At 40.3% G+C, this 19240-nt stretch overlaps 1 protein-coding gene across 3 annotated transcripts in view; it reads right to left on the reverse strand.

Moving 5' to 3' along the window:
- Positions 1-19240, reverse strand: part of slc2a13a (solute carrier family 2 member 13a) — a 92366-nt gene that overhangs the window by 65396 nt on the left and 7730 nt on the right. For all 3 annotated transcript variants that reach the window (XM_085375941.1, XM_085375940.1, XM_085375942.1), the window contains 2 exons: positions 10263-10422; positions 8627-8835 (listed from right to left, as the gene is read on the reverse strand). In XM_085375941.1, the coding sequence (XP_085232067.1) occupies positions 8627-8835; positions 10263-10422 (369 nt within the window). The remainder of the gene's footprint in view (positions 1-8626; positions 8836-10262; positions 10423-19240) is intronic.

Genomic DNA, 19240 nt, shown 5'->3' on the forward strand with positions numbered 1-19240 from the left:
TGATGTCTACTGCCAAATAATTCTTTTAATCAATCATGGACTTTGTTTTCTATGGATCATGTGTTGGTTATTGTAGAGACCTGGCTGTTAGCTGCTGAGATGAGATGGCTCACTAGTCATTCCATCTCTCTCCTGTAAAATACTGAAGCATGTTTTTATGGATAGACTGGCCACACATACAGTACATATAAATGTGTACTTTTGCACTTGAATTAATACATAAATTGGACAAAATTTAAAAATAGATTTGATCTGGGTCCAAAATTAACAAGCAAGTTTCTTTGTACTGGCTCACAGACTTTTGAAAGGGAATGTGATCGGCAGGCAAGATGACTGAACTTGGACTGTCCTGGCTTCAACCCATCAGTCAGTCACCTAAGTCTAGACTGAGTAGCCAGATGTTTTCTTTATATTATTTTTAATTTGTTATTTTGTAAAATAACATATTTTGTTAGCTATCCATTTGTCTCAACCAATCTCTCTGTTCTTTTCATCTGTCTTGTTGCTAAGCAACAGATGGTATACAGGTCATATGTCGACCCTGCATTTAAATTGCAAATGGTACTAGCGATGCAGCTAAGAAATGATGTGCAGATGGTGGTCATGAATTAAAATGTGCTTCAGCTTAGATTAGTGAGTAACCTTAAAACAAAATAACAGCTGCTTTTACCAATTAGTGCTACAAATCATCAGGAAAAGAAAGACTTTCTGCACATGTGCTATAAAATCACGAAAAAGAAAACCTACAATGAATTTGAAGTGGAAAAATGAGCAATATTTGTTTTTAGTTCAGCAGAGAAGTGAAAGTCAAATAATGTGTCGTGTTGCATCTACCCTTTTGCCTGCTTATGATAATGTCACGCAAAAAGATTTTTACAGTCTCGGCTGACAAAAATCATGTACATGTGCCACCAACTAGGACTAGAAGTAAAACGACACAAGTTTGGCACATTTGATTGACAAGTTATATTAGACTCTGATTGTATTTAACAATTCCCAATAAAAGTTGAGCAGACATTAAAATCTTCCCATATGGGATGTCAGTTCGGTTCATTGGGTGAACAAGCGGCCAAATGCCACATGGCCCGAGTGCAGCCGCCCATGTTTGAGTCCAGCTCTCGGGTCCTTCAATGCATGTCTTCCCCCTCTCTCTCCCTGTTTCCCTGTCTGTCTATCTTCACTGGTGTGCTATCTATTTAAGGCAAAAAATGATAAATAATAATAATAAAATAAATACAATAGCATAATTATGAGAAGAACACTGCATTATTTTAAAATAATTTATTATGCTTCTCTCAGTATAATTGTTAAGATTTGCTTTTGCTGGCATTCATTTTCTTTATTAAAAAAAAATCCATTTAATGGTAAAATGGATTGACTTGTCAGAAGCCATCTACGGAGGCTTATCTTCTACTCCAGATAAGCTCAAGCTTACTGCAAATGTTGCAGTTGTCAGTTTTATTTTGGTTTAGTTCATGCACTTTCAGGGGGAAGCTGATGCTGAGTGGGGAGATTCAGTGTATGTGTGTTGGAAGACTACGTGCTGAGTGAGTTCTGTAGAAAGCAACTGTATTATCTGGAATTTCTTTATAACAGTTTCACTTTATGTGCAATGGGCATCCTGCCAGTTCAATCCCTCTCGACCCATTTTTATCATCCTAACAACTAAATTAAGAGGGGACTGTGTGCACAGTAGCAGCGAAAAACCCGAACCATTGTTCTCTTTTCCACCACACTGATTGGAAATGGGGAGAAGCCAAAACCGGAAACAACAACATTCCTAAAAGTCTGGGTGTTGGCTTTATGACACATATTTCACATTGAGCCCAAATGTTAACCGCTGGCTACAAGATAACAAGCAGCCGGAGTGTGGGGTGCCTACATGCTGTGTGACTGGCGATGGCTGCACAGCTGAGTTATAGCGATGGGGAGGAGAGACACTGAAATGAAAACAAAACCGCTGGACACACACTGAGTCCCACAAGAAGAGACACGGCGCTGCTTGTGTGAGTGTCTGCTTTTGTACATCCGTGTGTGATTATTTGTGCGAGAGCACGAGATTAAAGGCTCTTCCTCACTGCTCGCAATGTGGACCCAGGGGATCTATGGATGCCACTCCTTCCAGAGACATGGTGTACTCTCCTGTCAAGGTTGATTAGCTGGAGGATGAAACCAATTTCCTCTGTTCTCCTTTAGCTCCAGCTGTTTTTTCCCACCCTGATACTCTCGTTCTTCTTCTGCAGCTCTCTCGGCTTTTCACTTGATTTTCCTCTTGCCCGCTAAACACGGGTGCTCTTTGCTCTCCTTCACTGCTCTCCGGGCTCAGTATATCAAAACACAGCTAAAAAACATCACAAATACTGCAAATATTTGTGATTTTATGATCTCCAAGCTGTAAGTAGTTAGATGGACGTAGAAGTGTTTCAGCTGTTGTTTTAAGACACTGTTTTCATTAAGAAAAAGGTGTTTTTTGGGCAGCACATCCCTGAAAGACTTTACCCTCAAAAATACAGACCATAACATCTTCACTGTTTATTTTAATAAAGTGGTGGTTTCTAAATAATCAAATGTGTCACAATCTGCTGTGACCTTCAGGGGCTTTTGTGTCTTCATGTGAGTTTTCAAATCGGTTTAATATGCTATACACTTATGTCTTTTTCTTTTATCCCTCATATGGTTCCAGCTCTTATCTTTGCACACATGATTTTGCTTTGCAAGAACTGTTCCTTTTAAATGAAGTGAATACATACATTGCTTGCAATGTCTTCACTTTGATTCTCTTTGTATTCTTTATTTCTTCCATTTTTGTGAGCATATTTTTCTCAGTTTTCTCTGTTCTCAGGATTTGAGAGATCATTTGAGTTAAAACACTGCATTATTTTGTCTTGAGTGTAGTATTTCCAAGTGGTTCTGGGTTTTGGTATCAATATTTATCATTCATTGTTTGATAGCTTTGATTTGCTTGTTTGATTGTGTTAGTTCCTCTGTCCTTGTCCTAGTCTCGCCTTTGTGTCTTGTGCTCAGCATCTCCTGTGGAAGTCAGTCTTGTTTCCATGTTTGCTTACCTTTCTGTTTCCCCAGTCTTATCCCAGTGTAGTTCTGTCAAGTTCATATGTCTTAGTCCTGGTCTCAGTGTTACTTCCTGTTTTTTTTAATCCCTCGTCATGTGTGCACTATGTTCACTTTTGTTTCCCTGTCTCTTTAGTTAGACTTTCTTCAGCTGTGTGTCCAGGTGTATCCACTCTAATATCCTCCTGAGCGTTCATACCCTGTATAAAATCAAGCAGCAAGTCATGCAGTCTGGCTTTGCAAACATACGTGACAGAATGGGATTTTCTAAGAGGTCACTGAACAGAATTCCACCATTGCAAGAAGTCAGCTTGTGAAATTTCTTCACTCCGATATTCCATGATGAACTGTAACTGGTATTAATGCAAAGTGGAAGCAGCCATGGCAACTCCATCACCAAGTGGCAGAAAGTTACAGTACACTGCCTTACAAACTATGGAGTACATGGTGTGCAGAGAAACCAAATGTTGTGGCATCTCCATTCACACCAGTGGACCTTGTTTTTTTACAGCAATGGCGGATCAGCCTTGCAATAATCATGGAAGTGAGCAACATACACTAGCCGTGCCATAGAGATATAACAGCACAGAGATTGAGATGTTCTTTTTAAAGGTAAGATGTTATAGTAAAACTCCATGCTATCAAAACATCCAGATAAAATTAACTTGTGCCATACACCGCATGCCCAATATATTCGTAGGTTATTTTCAAATATATTAGATTTGAGATTTGGGTACTGTAAATACATAACAGACTACTACTAATAATGGACTGCATTTACCCTCAAAGCGCTTTACAATTCCACTATTCATTCACTCTCACATTCCCACACTGGTGGTGGGAAGCTACAGTTGTAGCTACAGCTGACCGACTACAGCTCATTCTGCCAACCTAGTCCAATATTGTCGGCTCACGCTGGCAGAGCCTTTTATGATGTGGTCGAGCAAAGGTCAGCTCCACAATAATTGACCGTGAAGAAGGAAGCATTTTCTCTGCCTTTTCCTTGTCTCCCTTCAGCTCCCTTTCTGCCTGAGATCTCTATTTGCAGTGTTCAATAATCTCAGTGTAAAGCACAGGATGTTGAAATTAAGTCTGCCCTGGGGCAGACTGACAGACGCAAGGCTGCCATATCGCTCCATCGGTCCCTCTAACCATCACCAGTAGGTGGTAGCTTCCCAAGTTCCCAACCCTCTGAACCACGGTCACCACGTCTAGGTTACTGTTAGCAGGACATAACCAGAGATGGGCAGTAATGCGTTACTGTAATCTGATTACTTTTTTCAGGTAACGAGTAAAGTAAGGGATTACTATTGCAAAAACGGTAATTAGATTACCGTTACTTTCCCGTAGGAACGCTGCGTTACTGCGTTTCTAAAACCGTGATTTTTTTGCGAGAATGTCTCATGACAGTGACGTAAGCGAGTGTGACGTTCGTAACAACAGCTGTGTGCAGATCAACAATGGATCATATATCGAGTGCAGGAGAGAGTATGAGCGTGCAGCGTTTAAAGCGTGGAAGTACTGACCTTATTTTGAGTTTGATTCCATAAAAAGTGACAAAAACATTAGCGTCCGTTGTGCGTGGGAAGAAAACTTCTTTTTACAGCAAAAAAACCCCCCTAAACTTCCAAGCAAGCTCCGGGAGTGCGCTGCCACGTAATGGGAAACTCACAGAGAAACTCGTGGATTCTTCCACTGACCGCTGCGGCACACCTGCACCAGGGTAAACCTCCGCCTACCCCACTCCTGCTTTACAGGTGAAAATAGAGCGACAGGACCGCTGAGTCTCTGATTTTATTTATTTTCTGCTGTGTTTTACTTGCATCTATTTGAAAGAGTGAGTGTAAACACAAAAAATATTTTATTTTATGTGCTGGAATGTGCAGAAAATAGGTTTAAATGTTAAACAAATTTCTTCCAGTCAGAGAATGTTGCATATAATTAAATTTTTTGCTTGATGCATAAAGTTAAAAGAAAACTAATAAAACAAGTTTTAAAAAGAGACTTTTCCATTTGATTACATTTTATATGATGGATTATGTAGAAAAAGTAGAATTGGGCTGAAAGATCTATCGCTTTATCACCTATTCAGGTTGTAAATCGTGTTTCTAAAAAGTAACTAAGTAACTAAGTAATTAATTACTTTTGAAAATAAGTAATCAGTAAAGTAACGGGATTACTTTTTTGGGGAAGTAATCGATAAGTAGTTACTGATTACTTTTTTCAAGTAACTTGACCAACACTGGACATAACTGTAGTCACAGTCTGTTGTTTGTATATTCTGTTATTTTAATGCCAATTTACCCGATGTTACAGAATTAGAGATTCAAAGTTCTGGTCGTTTTTTTGTAGTGAAGTTGAACTTATGTTGATGTTTCATATGACAACCCAAATTCTGAACTCCTGCTGACGCAACTCTGACTTAATCAAGAGGTCTGATAGTGTGGAGATGATAGAGGACATGATAGCAGACATGAGGAAGAAGAGGAGACCCTACTGGCCAGTTTTCATCCGGGAGCTTTAAGTGGAGAGGGTGAGCAGCTTTAAATACATGGGCGTCTACATCAGTGAGGACCTCACCCGGACATTTAACAGCACACAGCTGATCAAGAGGGCTCAACAGTGACTGTATTTTCTCAGGAGCTGTGGAAGTTCGGCATTCTTCAGCTTCTGCAGCGGCATAGCTGAGAGCTTCTTGACCAGCTACATCATAGTGTGGCATGGCAACGCCAATGCTTTGGACTGCAAATGCCTGCAGAGTGTGGTGAAGACTGATAAAGAGATCATTAGGACTCCACTGCCCTCTCTGCAGTATTTACTATCGCAGAGTTCCGTCTACGGCACATACAGCTGATGTAGCATTCTGAAGTGCACAGTAATCGTAGCTTATTGCAGCTCAGATTCTTTTATTTTATTTATATTGTGTGTATGCTTCTTTAGAACTGTTGTATATAGTTTTTAAATTATGGTTTATTTTTCTTATCATTTTTATATTTTTTTCAGAAGGAAGAATCGCATTGTTCAGGAAAACACGTTTCTTTACTGTGTTTAACCCTTTACTATGACAATAAAACTAGCTGAGCCGGTCATGTAGATGTAATGTGTAGGTGGCCTAGTACTTTTGTCCATAGTGTATCTTTATGTTATGAAATACTTGCTAATCATTTCCTAATCTACACCTAGTAACAGTGCCCTTTAACAGCTAGCCTGCTGGCTTAATCTCCTCCTTAAATCCAACCAAGGGTAGTGGCTTTGGCCGTAGTAACTCAAGTCAGTGCTTGTGATTCCACCAGAATCCCTGCAGCACATTTCAGAAAAGTCCCAGGAGGAGAAGTTGTGTTGCAAAAAGTACATGTCCATTCTCCTTTTGAACAAAATTTGCCTCATACTGCATGGAGCAGATGAGGAGGGCAGGAAGTCAGACAGAGGAGCATTTTGAATTTTGAAAACAAAAGACTTGAAGCTGTGCAAAAAGACACAATAAAACTGTGCACAGAGACAAACACCCAGTGCATTCCCAGTCTTATTCACCAGCAGCACAAACTTGCCACTGTCATTCTTTGCTCCTTTACCGCACTGCCAACCTGTTTTGGTAGCAGTCTGTCTGGGAAGCTGCCTTCAGTCGACCCATGGCTCTCTCTCTGTGCCATCTGCACCTCAAAGACTTTTACAAAAAGCCTTTAAAACCACCTCCTCACCCCGTGCTCTGCTTCTGGCTGCTTTTTATTTTTTTAAAAGCTCTAAAGCTTGGCATAAAACCAACGGCAACCATCTTTGTTGTCTTACATCTGGCCATTAAAATCAACGGTAAAGCTTATTGCCAAGTAATAGCAGCGGCATTCTTTCTTCCCAATGGAAGCTGATTCAGTCCCTGGATTCAAAGTAGAGATTTGTCTAAATTGAGATTTTGTATGGACAGCATTTTTTTTGCAGTTCCTACAAATCAAATTTCATGCACACTTGATGGTCTGGGCTTACCACATCACTAACAGTCTTGTGCATGCCACTGAAACTGACTACTCTTGCTGTGGGGAAACAACAAGAGTTTTTCCGGTGCATTTGTGTCTTTCTCATGCAGACACACACACACACACACACACACACACACACACACACACACACACACACACACACACACACACACACCAAAAAACGAAAGAAAGAGCAGAGTGCAGATAAACAGTGAGATAAAAGTGAATAAACACTGTTGTATTTGTGCGTGCGCATGCATGCATTAAGAGACTGTGTACCCATAGCCCGGTTTGAGCAAGATTTAAAAAGAGATTTTGGGAAAATGATTTGCAGGTTCAGGCAGTGAGTGTCCATTACACACAGGCATTGAACTCAGCAAATGTATTGATTTCCAAAATATTAGCTAATGAAGCTCAGTCGGCCCCATTCTGCCAACCTAGTCCAATATTGTCGGCTCACGCCGGCAGAGCCTTTTATGATGTGGTTGGTCGAGCAAAGGTCAGCTCACACAATAATTGACCGTGAAGAAGGAAGCATTTTCTCTGCCTTTTCCTTGTCTCCCTTCAGCTCCCTTTCTACCTGAGATCTCTATTTGCACTGTTGAATAATCTCAGTGTGAAGCACAGGATGTCGAAATTTTAAAAAAAAGTAATCTGTAACATTTTCAGAGCACTGTTGAAACAAAAGAGACAACCTACGCCCAGTTCTTTTTATTTAGCACAAAGCCGCTCCAAATACTGTCAAAAATGGAGCATTCATTTAATTTATTAAAGGAAGTGATGAAAATGATCTTGAACACCAAACCCCATTACGCAAGGACAGACAAAAGATAAGAACTCCCCCTTCAGAAACTCAAATTGTGTCAACAGAATCATCAGATGTATAATGCCACGTTACAGCTCGCGCTGTTTGACTGGCAGGTCACCACCAGCGCCGTAGGAGTCAAGGGCACGCAACGGGGCAACTATTGTTCTTTAAGCAGAAAAGGACCTCATCACGCAGCAGGAGGAGAGCATAAACAGTCACGTCAGGCTCACTGAGATCACATTAGAATGATTGGAAAGGAAGACGCTGCCTTCAAGGCTCTGGGCTGTGACTCTGTCAGATGTGAGGTGTTAACATAGCTGTGAGGTGCTCTTTGAAACGAGTGTACATTTCATGGAAATCAGCGACTACACTGAAACTGTTCGTATGTGAGCCAGGCTTTGTGGTGAAATGCACAACAGCATGTGCTTAATCATTTTATGAAAGGGCAGATTTTGTGTTTATGGAAACTGCGTGTGTGCAGTTTTAACCGCAGCAATTAACAACATGCTGCTTATGCGAGTTAAAGCAAGCTAACCTTTAACTGCGGCTTATTTTTGGTGATCCAATCACACCTGCGGTAAAAATATACTTTTTCCATGATTTTTTTTCTCTTCTCCTTCCATAAGCACACTGGATCTGGAGCATTGTTACAATCCGAACATGTTGCTTTGTTGATTTGTTAATCAACAAAAGGAGGACAAAAACATTATGCTGCTCATGCGGGCTGATTTTTTTTGCAGAAACACAGGGATCAGGAAAAAAAGACTCCTCCCCTCACCTCCTCCGCTGTCCTTCTCTTCTTCCTCGATGCTGTTTTTGATGCTGTCGTACTCCTCGTCTATGTTCTGGTTGCCTCGGATCTGACTGAGCACGCGGCGGGCCTTCTGGGTCAGCCCACACTGAATTAACCAGCGAGGGCTCTCTGGCAGGAAGAGGAATCCCATGAATTGGAGCACAGCGGGGAGCACAGACAGACCCAACATGTACCTGCGAGAGGAGAGAAGGAACACATGGAGTGAGACTAATTATGATCACAGAAATGCTGTTTTTAGTTTTGTTTGTTTGTTAGCTTTTGACTAATGAAGGGTTTGAAAGGTTGAAAAGGTTTGATGTGCAAAATTCAACTGCATATGCAAGAACAATCAGGTTTCAGCAACGCTCCCCTGCATTCACTTTATGCTGACAAGTTCAGCTAGCAACACGTGGTTTACTTCATTAAAATTAAACACTGGGGAAAATGTCAAGGCTTTTTTCAGATTCCTCTGCTTAAAATAACCTTAACATGTACATTAAGCATTTAGATTAATCGCTGCACATTAGAGATAAAGTTCCACTTGCTAGAAGCCTTGCTTGAGAAAGAAAATCAAAACAATAAAGCGTCACTGTCTAATATCACTGCATAATTAGTTTACCCTAGCAAAGGCACACTATGCTGCACTGAAGTGTAAAAAACTGCAGGATTGCTCTGCAAGCATAACATGTTATGTGCCAGTAAGGCAAAGAATAGGAGGATATAAGAAAAGTAAAAGGGTAAAAGGAGGCTGTAATAATGACAAATTGCTAGAGACTGCAGTAAACAGCCAGAAGTACAAGGTTTTTCTTCTTCTGCGAAGGCAACGACATCAATCTGAGAACATCTGTAATCTTAACTCAATCGGTTTTCCATTATCATTATGAATCACACAAATCTAAGGCTCGCCGAACAATCTCCTTCGTGTCTATCAGAACTGCAGCCGAGGCAAATCCTTTCAAAACGACCAATTCTTATCAACAGTATCTCGCAGCTCGCCGCTCAAAGACTCAGAAGACCGCGAAGCTGCATTCAGCGTGACACGAGGAAAGGACGCGAACAGAAGAAAGAGAAAACAAGAGTATCGCTCCAATAAACAGCACAGCTGCTCCCAGTAAATGCTAAAGACTGACCCGTGCTTGTGTTGACATTTTGAATGAGGGTTTGAGCCGGAATGAAAAGATTTTCTGGCATTTCATACGCTAAGAAGCCAAAAAAGAGACGATGCTATCACATCTGATTATATGACTATCATTAACGAAGGCGGCATTGTTTACATCCTGTGAGAAGTGTAAAAGTTCTGCTTCTGTATTCTTTTTTCTGTTGAGATACAAATTGCGGTGTGGAAGGTGCTATAACACATTTTGCGTGCAGTGAAAGGTGGAGCTTGGATGTAGCTTTGGGGTTTGAAGAGTGAATTCCTTAACCCTGTATTTTTTTTTAAATGGCCACTAGAATGGTTGGAAAAGTAGGGGAAAACTGGGAAAACTGACCTTGGACTGAGTTTCAGGAATGAGCGTTATTATTGGCTGACAACTTGTGAATGTCGAGTGTTTCAAACGATAGTTCGATAACCACTGGGGGTGAAAGGTGTATGTGAAAAGTTCATCAGTGTGTGTCTGACCTCCAACCGTCATGGCGCAGATAGCTGAAGGCTCCGTCGATGAGGCTGGCTGTGAACTGCCCCCCCGTGATGAAGAGGGTGTTAACGGTGACTAGCTGACCCCTTAGGTGGGGTGGAGAGGCCTCAGCGATGTACACGGGAACTGTCATAGAGGCAATACCTATACAGTAGAGGAAAGAGAGGGAAAGGAGATGATTAGGAGTAGGAACTATTGGCTGAAGTAGAATTTCCAAATGTCGACTTACAAGTTTATATAGCAAAATGGATAACACATTTTATCCATCCATTTTCTTCTGCATTGAAATTCATGGTCGAAGGGGGACTGAAGCATATTCCACATCTTAAAGGTGAGGGGCATGGTACACCCTGCACAAGTCACTAGTTTGCCTCAGTGCTAAAAGTCAGAGACAGCCTATTTACATTCACATTTATAACTATGGGCAATCTAGAATCACCAATTAACCTATCCCTGTGTTTTTGGACTCTGGAACGAAGCCCTAGCGGCTAGTGAGCACTCATGCAGACCCAGGGAGAACATGCAAACTTAAAGGTCCTAGGCAGGATTCAAACCCAAGGAACTGAGTTGGTCATGCTCAGTCATCGAGGTAAGGAAATCCCAGGAAGTTGATTCTGTTCATTTAGACTTTGTTCAATCCAACCGATGACCCAAAAGTGGCACTCAAGTATCAGGAAAAACAATATTTACGCCGGTTTAACCATATTTAAAGTTAGCAGACATACCATTTCACAATCACTTTATTTCTGTGATACATTTCAGCCATTTCATTCCCACAGACATGCACACTCGAACATGGTAATTGCAGAAATAAAGCGTACATTACAGATTTTAATTTAATTTTGTGGAATCTGCAGTGGCCCTAGACTAATCATCGTGACACTAATCTGACATGTTATCGCTTTGGCTTGTTAGGACAATTTGAAAATGATTTAAACTGCAAAATAGCATTTTTTTAATACAGTAAGCGACTTTTACAAAAACAAATGTACACACTTATTGAAGTTATTTGGGTAATGTTTGCAACGCCTACAAAAAGTTACGCTTGGTCTTCTTCAGTAAGTTTGACCATATTTGCTCAACGGTACCAACAGTGATGTCACAAAGATGTTGACGTAAATCCAAGAGACAGAAACAAGCATACTGCAGTGTCTTCCAGTGTGCTACTCACACACGGTACACAGGCTGACCACACACAAACACATACAGGGCAATGCACACTTCTACACTCTCAAAAACACAGACCAAAACGTGTGTGACTGGATGTCTGACGAGGTGCCATGAGGCTGAGGCTTTCTGCAGCTGGCTCCCCATAAGCTCTATTAATAGTCTGCCATCTACACACCCCACCCCACTCCACCCCTCGCCTCCCTACAGCCACCGCCCTGGCCTGAACGGCCGCCATGACTACGTGGCTACCCGTCGCCATGGAAACCACTTGCTGGGAAACGAGCCATGCTGTCTCCAAGCGGGCACCACACTGTGGCAGCTCTGGGAAGACAAATCAATAAGCAAGATAGGAGGAAATTTACTATGTTTTTCTTTCTCCCCCTTTTTTAAAATTAATTTGTTCACTGCTTTTTCTCAAACAAGAAGGACAAAAAAATCAGCATCTTGAGACGTTTAATAAAAGAGCACAAAACCCCAAATTACAAACTAATAAAAGGTGAACTGCAAGAGAAACTGTGGTTTAATGTCAGATTGGAAATCCGTGTGCGTGATTGGGGGATGGGCACGCCAAAACACACGTGGAAACACTCCGCTCTGCTCTCACACAACCTCGAACTGCAAACACACCCTAAGGATTTAGAGTCAAGTCTTTATCTTTGTTATGGCTAAAAAAAGGATTACCATCTGATGACGGAAATCCGAGATCCAGAACACCCCCTGAAATCGAATCAAGTGCTCTTTGGCAATGAAGCCTGTCTGCTCAGCCCAATTTAATAGAAATGCATTTATAAGCCTTGGAGAGGTCCTGCCGAAAGATGAATGCAAGACAAAACCTATCGCGTCCACGGGTTACACTAAAGTTAGGATTCTGAAACTTTGCCTTGTGTAACTCAGCATAACCATAAATATCTGGGGGAAAAAGCATAGATGTGTGTACTGCCGTTCCCTATAGCTTTAGCATTCAGTTGTTACGGTCCCTGTCTGATCTTCAGGAGCATTAGCATCACGCTCTGCTGCACCTTTAGCCAAAGCCTTTGTGTTATCCTCTCTTCTGGACATTAAATTAGGAAAACAAAGAAAAAATGTGACAAAAAAACCCCTCTGTCATTCTAACAGAGCTGTTCAGCAGGGAGAGTTCATCTAGGCTTTAGCAGGGCTTAGAAGTAAAAGTCTTTATTTATCGTTGGCTCACTAACTAATAGCCGGAACCTTTCCACACTAAAATAGACATGTAAATCCCATCAGTGTTAAAGACATAGAACTGAGCCTGTCTAATGACTATTACTCTCCGTGTACTTGAACTGTGCTGCTAGGAGGCTTTTAATAAAACTGATGGAACATCCAGCAACTTAAAACAGTGGCATTGAGCCATCTCACATACAGAAACTACTGCAGAGTCTCCTGGGAATTGTAGTTTTAAAGTCATCTAAACCCAAAAAGAAACAAAGTCACAAATGACCAAAGCGGTTTGTCTGCTTCAATTCCTCTTCTGTTGCGTGTGCTAGCCTCATGCACACCTCCCATCATTCTACCTGTTTTAGCCTTATGCATCACTACCATATCTCCGTCCAAGTCCCGCCTGCTGCTATAGCCCGCCATATGCCTGCCGGCGAGATACAACAGCTGATGTTGTTACATTTAGTGAGCAATGAATCATGTCCATTTCACATGCTGCTGCAGGTGGTGACGGGGAAAATATGTTAGAGCCCATCTGAGCATACAGGCCAGGAAAAAGGTTAAATAGTGTACCGATTCGCTTCGGCTTATCCGTCATCTGTGATTAAATATTTTTGACTTTGAGTCTCTGGAGTCCAACATCGCAGTGACTTTTTCTGTTTATTAGTGTACAACATGCCTTTCTTTCATTAATGCACAGAAAGATGATTTGGAAATTGTTTAATATACTAGTGTAAATATGAAAACAGTTATATCTTCTTCTTTTTTAATATACGTTGAATTTCACACCTATAGTTTAGGGCCGCCTTTGTCATATTTTTCTTTACATGACGAGCCAAATGTTTACACTGGGTGCATTTATTTTATTTACATGAAAGAGTCTCAACTTGGGTTTGTAATTAACTGAACACTTACATCTGTTTTCTGAGGTGATCCTGAGACCACTGAGTTGTAAATGTTCTCTGTGTCCTACGCTCTAATAGTTTAGCTCATGATAAATGGATTTTATTTTTTAACACATTTTTAATCTCATCTATCACTCAGAGCACTTTTTACACTGCAAGCTGCATCCACAGACACTTTTGAATGCGTTGATCCATTAGAGGGTAACTGGGTTTGAGTACCTTGACCAAGGACACCTCAGCATAGGGTTGCTGGAGCTGGGGAACAAACCAACGACCTTCTGAAAAGCAGATAACCTGTTACAAAATCTCAGTCAACAAAAACAATAAGGTTTTTGGAGCTGTACTTGAGAACTGGATAACCAGTGTGAAGTGTATTTGACTAAAACACATAACATTACTTGTAATATTAAGTAATAAAAGCTTCTACGGTTGGGTGGCACGGCGGTTAGCACTGTTGCCTCACAGCAAGAAGGTCCTGAGTTCAGTTCCACCATCAGGGCGGGGTCTTTCTGTGTGGAGTTTGTATGTTCTCCCCGTGTTTGCGTGGGTTCTCCATGGGTACTTCGGCTTCTCCCCACAGTCCAAAGACATGCAGTTAGTGGGGAAAGGTTAATTGGAAACTCTAAATTGCCCATAGATGTGAATGCTTGTGTATATGTGTTAGCCCTGCGACAGTATGGCGACCTGTCCAGGGTGTACACTGCCTCTTGCCAAAGATGGCTGGGATAGGCTCCAGCACCCCCATGAAAAGGATAAACGTAAGCGAATGGATGGAACTTCTATGGTTGACTTCCACATTGTCAAACGTGTATGATAGCTATTGCATCCACCTGTGAATGATTTCCCTCTAATGTTAGGTTATCTGTTGCACACTGTGCTTGCAGGATTTCTCTGAATTTCCTGAAATGATTCTATATACCTCTGCATTTTGACATCGATAAACTGTTTGAACTGTTTGTCCTATCAGTCTTTCACAGAGTTTTCCCACCCTACAGACACTTCTAGGACGACGTTCCGGGACGCTCCACATCATGTTACTGACCTGCTCTCAGTTAACTTGTTGTGAGATGTTCAACCAGATGCTTTGTTAATGGTACTTTTTTCAGTCTGTGCTCCTGACTCAGTTGAACTGATATCAATTTAAAATTAAAAGAATAAACACTATTTTTATTATTCTTAATAACATATAGGTCAAAATATAGAAGAGATTTGCAATTAATTTTCCATTTATTTGCACTGAAATCAGCATTCCATTTTAAAGATCATGATTGTATGTTAAATCTAACTGGATCCAATAAAATACGGATTGGAAAACCAAGCTTTGTTCCTTCACTCCTTACCCAGGAAATAGATCCCTCTGCCATACAGAAGACCAGCTAATTCAGGGAGATAATATATTTACTTTCAGAATCATATTTCAAATGGATTATGTAAATTATAATTTTATCTAGAAAACTATAGATTAGACAAAATTACTGAGCCACACCTGTTAATCTATGAATTCAGGTATTTTCTGTCCCATTGCAACAGGTATAAAATATCAAGCACCCAGTCATTCAATCTGCCTTTACAAACATCTGTGAAATAACTGATTATTGTTTTTATTATTAGTATTGTTATGATTAGGATGGCATTGTTGCAACAATGATTCCTCTGGCATTAACATCAGCATGAGAACTGTGCACTGGGAGCTTCACGGCATGAATTTCCATGTCTGAGCAGCTTCCATAAGGTTTAATGTGTAGGTGATCCATATTATGTACAGAGTCTTGCTTCCAAGATGTCTGAAGAGTAGGTTGAAAGGTTAGTATTTCCTACACCAGCTTATTCCAGGCATATGAATATACAATATTTGTCTTTAAAAACTAACACAGGTTGTTGTGTGTCAGCCTCTCTCTGCATCAGTATCACTGTTTTAGAGCACACATACTTAAAAAAAGAAGTGACAGGATATGAGTAATGTCAAGTATTCGTATTCCTTTATAATTCTCAATAGTAATAAAACTAAAAAAACAAACAAATTAACTCGTGTTATGAGTATATTTCTTTACTTGAGTGTGAGTCTCTTTACCAAGACACTTGCACTATGCTTCTTTTCTTATTAATGAGCTCTCTATTCAGCACTGAGGACAGCTCGCAACACTCACACACACAAACACACATACACAGTCTGAAGTTGCTGTCTGGGCAGGCTCAGCCTCAAAGCAGCACACTTAACAAAGGATCTGTCTGGTCTTCTAAAGGCGGGCTCTAGGCACACAGTACAAAGGCTAGGACTGAGACTTGATCAGAAGAACGAGGGAGATACTTCTTCAGAATCTCCACGACTATGATCTTGACAGACAGAACATTTTCTGGATGTGTTGTTGTTATGATGTTGTTCTTGTAATGGAAGCCGGTTTTTTAGGATCCTCTAACAGAGGATCCTTAAACATGCAAAGTAAGGGGAAGGGAAAAATCTGATACATACTTTTAAATGTGTGTAATTGTGAATTGTGATTGAACGGATTAGTGAAAGCAGGAAAAGCTGTAACCTTTCGTAATTGAGTTCAGTAAAAAAAGTAACAATTTTTTGATTGGTTTCTCTAAAAGCATGTTATGGAATAATAAGACTTGTTCTGGAAGGCTTAATTCAGAAATTAGCCACTGCTAAATTTCATGCTCTGGAGAGTCAAAATGCGCAAATGTCAAGCCGAACCCAACTCATCTTTTAAAAACTTGACATTTAAGTGATGTAATTTGCACATTAAAACAATAATATGCGCATAAACAAACTTCTCATTAAGTCTACATTTAGGTTTCGCCTGGTTAGGAAGAGAATTGCGACTTAATTATATGAACCAACCAATTAATTAGCAAGCCTGCAGGTTGTAATTAAATGTTATCTCAGTGTAATTAACAGTACTATTTTTAAGCGGGCCTATCTCCTCTTTCAAAGAACAAAACATTTCAACGCTTGCAACTGCTAGATAATTTAGCCAGAAAACATAATTATACAGTCACTATGAGGGTGTCTGTGTGTCCTTTTATTTGTGCATGTTTTTTTGTCTGTGTGTGAGGCATTGGATTATGACTAACTAAGCCAGCATGCATCAGAGGCTTAAGGCAGAAAAGAAACATTTTTATGGCTCTTTGTTGAACAAATGGAAATGCATTGTCTTGGGGCAAGCTCTCCACTGATTGGTTAAATCTGACAAATGGAAAAGTTTTGAAAATGGAAAGTTTTTCGCAGATTAAATTTTTAATGACCTACCTTGTCCTTGAAAATGTAAAAAGAAAAGAGGGAAAACTTAGATCGCTTCCTTCGTGATCGTGGGGATGTCTTCTAGCATGTTAACATGAGCGTTGTTAGCTGTAACGTTACTCTGTTTTGGAAGCATTGTTCGCTCACCGATGCCTACAGCTGTTGGTTGCTTCACTGTAGGGCAGAGGTCTCCAACTCCAGTCCTCAAGAGTTACTTTACTGCAGCTTTTAAATAGATCCTTGTTCCAACACAGCTGAATCAAATGAATGGCTTGTTAGCAGGCCTTTGCCAAACCTGATGGCATGCTGAAGAGGTGATTCAACCATTTGATTCAGCTGTGTTGGAGTAGGGATGCATCTAAAAGCTGCAGGACAATAGCTCTCAAGGACTGGAGTTGGAGACCCCTGATAAAGGGTGAACTGAGGATAGAGCTGAATAATTCCCCCAATATATCATAAACTTTTAGGACATCATGTTAAACATGTGTACTCAGTTGGATGCTTCCTCTTTGCCCCTGTCAAAAGTGGGCAAAGTTTGCCCACTTTTATTGAAGAGGGTACAACTTTAACTGAGTTTTACTGATAAAACTGATAAAAGCAATTGCCCCTCTCAGTTGGAGCATGGAGGACGGAGCATTCACGATTTGCTCTCTGAGGTTTTAGCCATAATCCAACCATACCGTCATCCAACCTTTACTAAAAAGAGACATTTTTAAGAACAAGAAGTCTATATGGAGCTGCAAAGCATATTCGAGTTGTAGTGCCAACCTATTTAACCCGCTGAGCTCCAAGTCAGCCTCTGTGAAAACCTAACCCAAACCGTAAGTATCATCAAATAATTTAGAGACTTTGAAGAAATCTCTGTGCAGAACAAGGAACAAGGCAAATCATATACTGGAGAAGAAAGACCAGCTGGCTCTTTATGAGCACTCAGTTTAAAAGCTGTAATCTCTGATGGTGTGATGGTGCTTTACTAAACTTTAATTTAAGTTTAATAGCTTAAACAAAAATGAGAACATCTGAAGTTGTTGGTGATGAAACCAAACTGTTTTGCCCCCACACAGTTAAATTCTCAGTTTTTCTCCTTTACTTTTATTTTTTGGATTTGTAATGCATAGCTCGGGGGATAAGCCAACTATGTGTCTATATCCATGATGGCCAATTGAATTTATCCTCCTAGGACCTGGCGTCCACATATGTGGACATCACATTTTGGGTTATTTAGACTAAAATACTCAATTTTGCTCTACATGGGCATCAAAATTTTAAATGAATATCCTCATATGTGGCTCTCATTTTTCTTAAAAACAAAAATAAGGTTAAAAAAAAAATCTGGTAATTCTTTGTTTTTACATTCATCGGGCCCAAATATCAAAGAGAAATTAAAAAAGCATGTCGTGGAAGAGTTTGGGTCTTAGGCAAATTAAGAGGATAATTTTCATATTCACCAAATGTTGTTTTCAAAGCCACAGAGAGCCACTGGTGACGGCAAAAGAGCTGCATGTAACAGCTCTAGACTTCCTCTAGGCTTTTTTTTTTTTAATGAAAATTTTTTCTGATGTTTTGATTTTGAATTATGATTTTTTTTTTTGGCTCCCTGACTACCAAAACTTCAGAGAACAATTTGATAAAAGCAGAAATATTGACTGCCTGGTCAATGTCAGGGTTAGTGCTATCTATCTATCTATCTATCTATCTATCTATCTATCTATCTATCTATCTATCTATCTATCTATCTATCTATCTATCTATCTATCTATCTATCGGAAATTATGGTTTGGATGTGGATAACTGTTTGACTGAATTTGAAAATACTAAATCAAATAATAAATTAGAGTTAATCCCGCAAGTCTGGCTCAACATTGTCTGTCTGCTTGCGCAAGCACCAGCTCATATCGCACAACAGTCGATGTGCTTAGGCAAAGGTCAGCTCAACAATAACCAGGTTTATGTGTAGAAATACAAGAAGGCATGGCATGGCGGTGTATGGCCTTTCCTGGTTTGACAAACAGCTCTGATGACCTTTCCGGTGAGTCCTGTTCAAAAACGCTCAACAGTTGGCTTTTCTGAGAACTGACATTCGTGTTAATGTGCAGGTGATCGGACTGGGCCAGAAAAATTGCATGCAAAACAGGTTGCCTCATTAGCGTCTCCACCTTCAGTTTGCCTCATTATCTTTGAGTGTCTGGCTCACGCGTGCTTGGTTAATGGAGATCTCTGTATGGTAAAAATGTAACAGCACAAAAGGGAGGGGATACTTATGATGTAACAGCTGAAATGACCCATGTGATTAGTTCTCTCCCTCATAAGAGCAATCAGAGCTTGTTCAGTTAATGATAGTGTGCAGCTGACACTTTAGCAGTCTCTGTATTTCATGCATTTCTTTGCTGTTTTCATCACTTTATCTTAAAATCTCTGAAAACAATTATTGCTTTTCCCTCAGTTTTTATTACTTTTGTTTCTAAAA

The sequence above is a fragment of the Diplotaxodon limnothrissa genome, linkage group LG17 (assembly GCF_057381915.1).
Source record: "Diplotaxodon limnothrissa isolate DT_005_m linkage group LG17, D_limnothrissa_male_GT1.1, whole genome shotgun sequence".
In the NCBI taxonomy this organism is placed as follows: Eukaryota; Metazoa; Chordata; class Actinopteri; order Cichliformes; family Cichlidae; genus Diplotaxodon; species Diplotaxodon limnothrissa.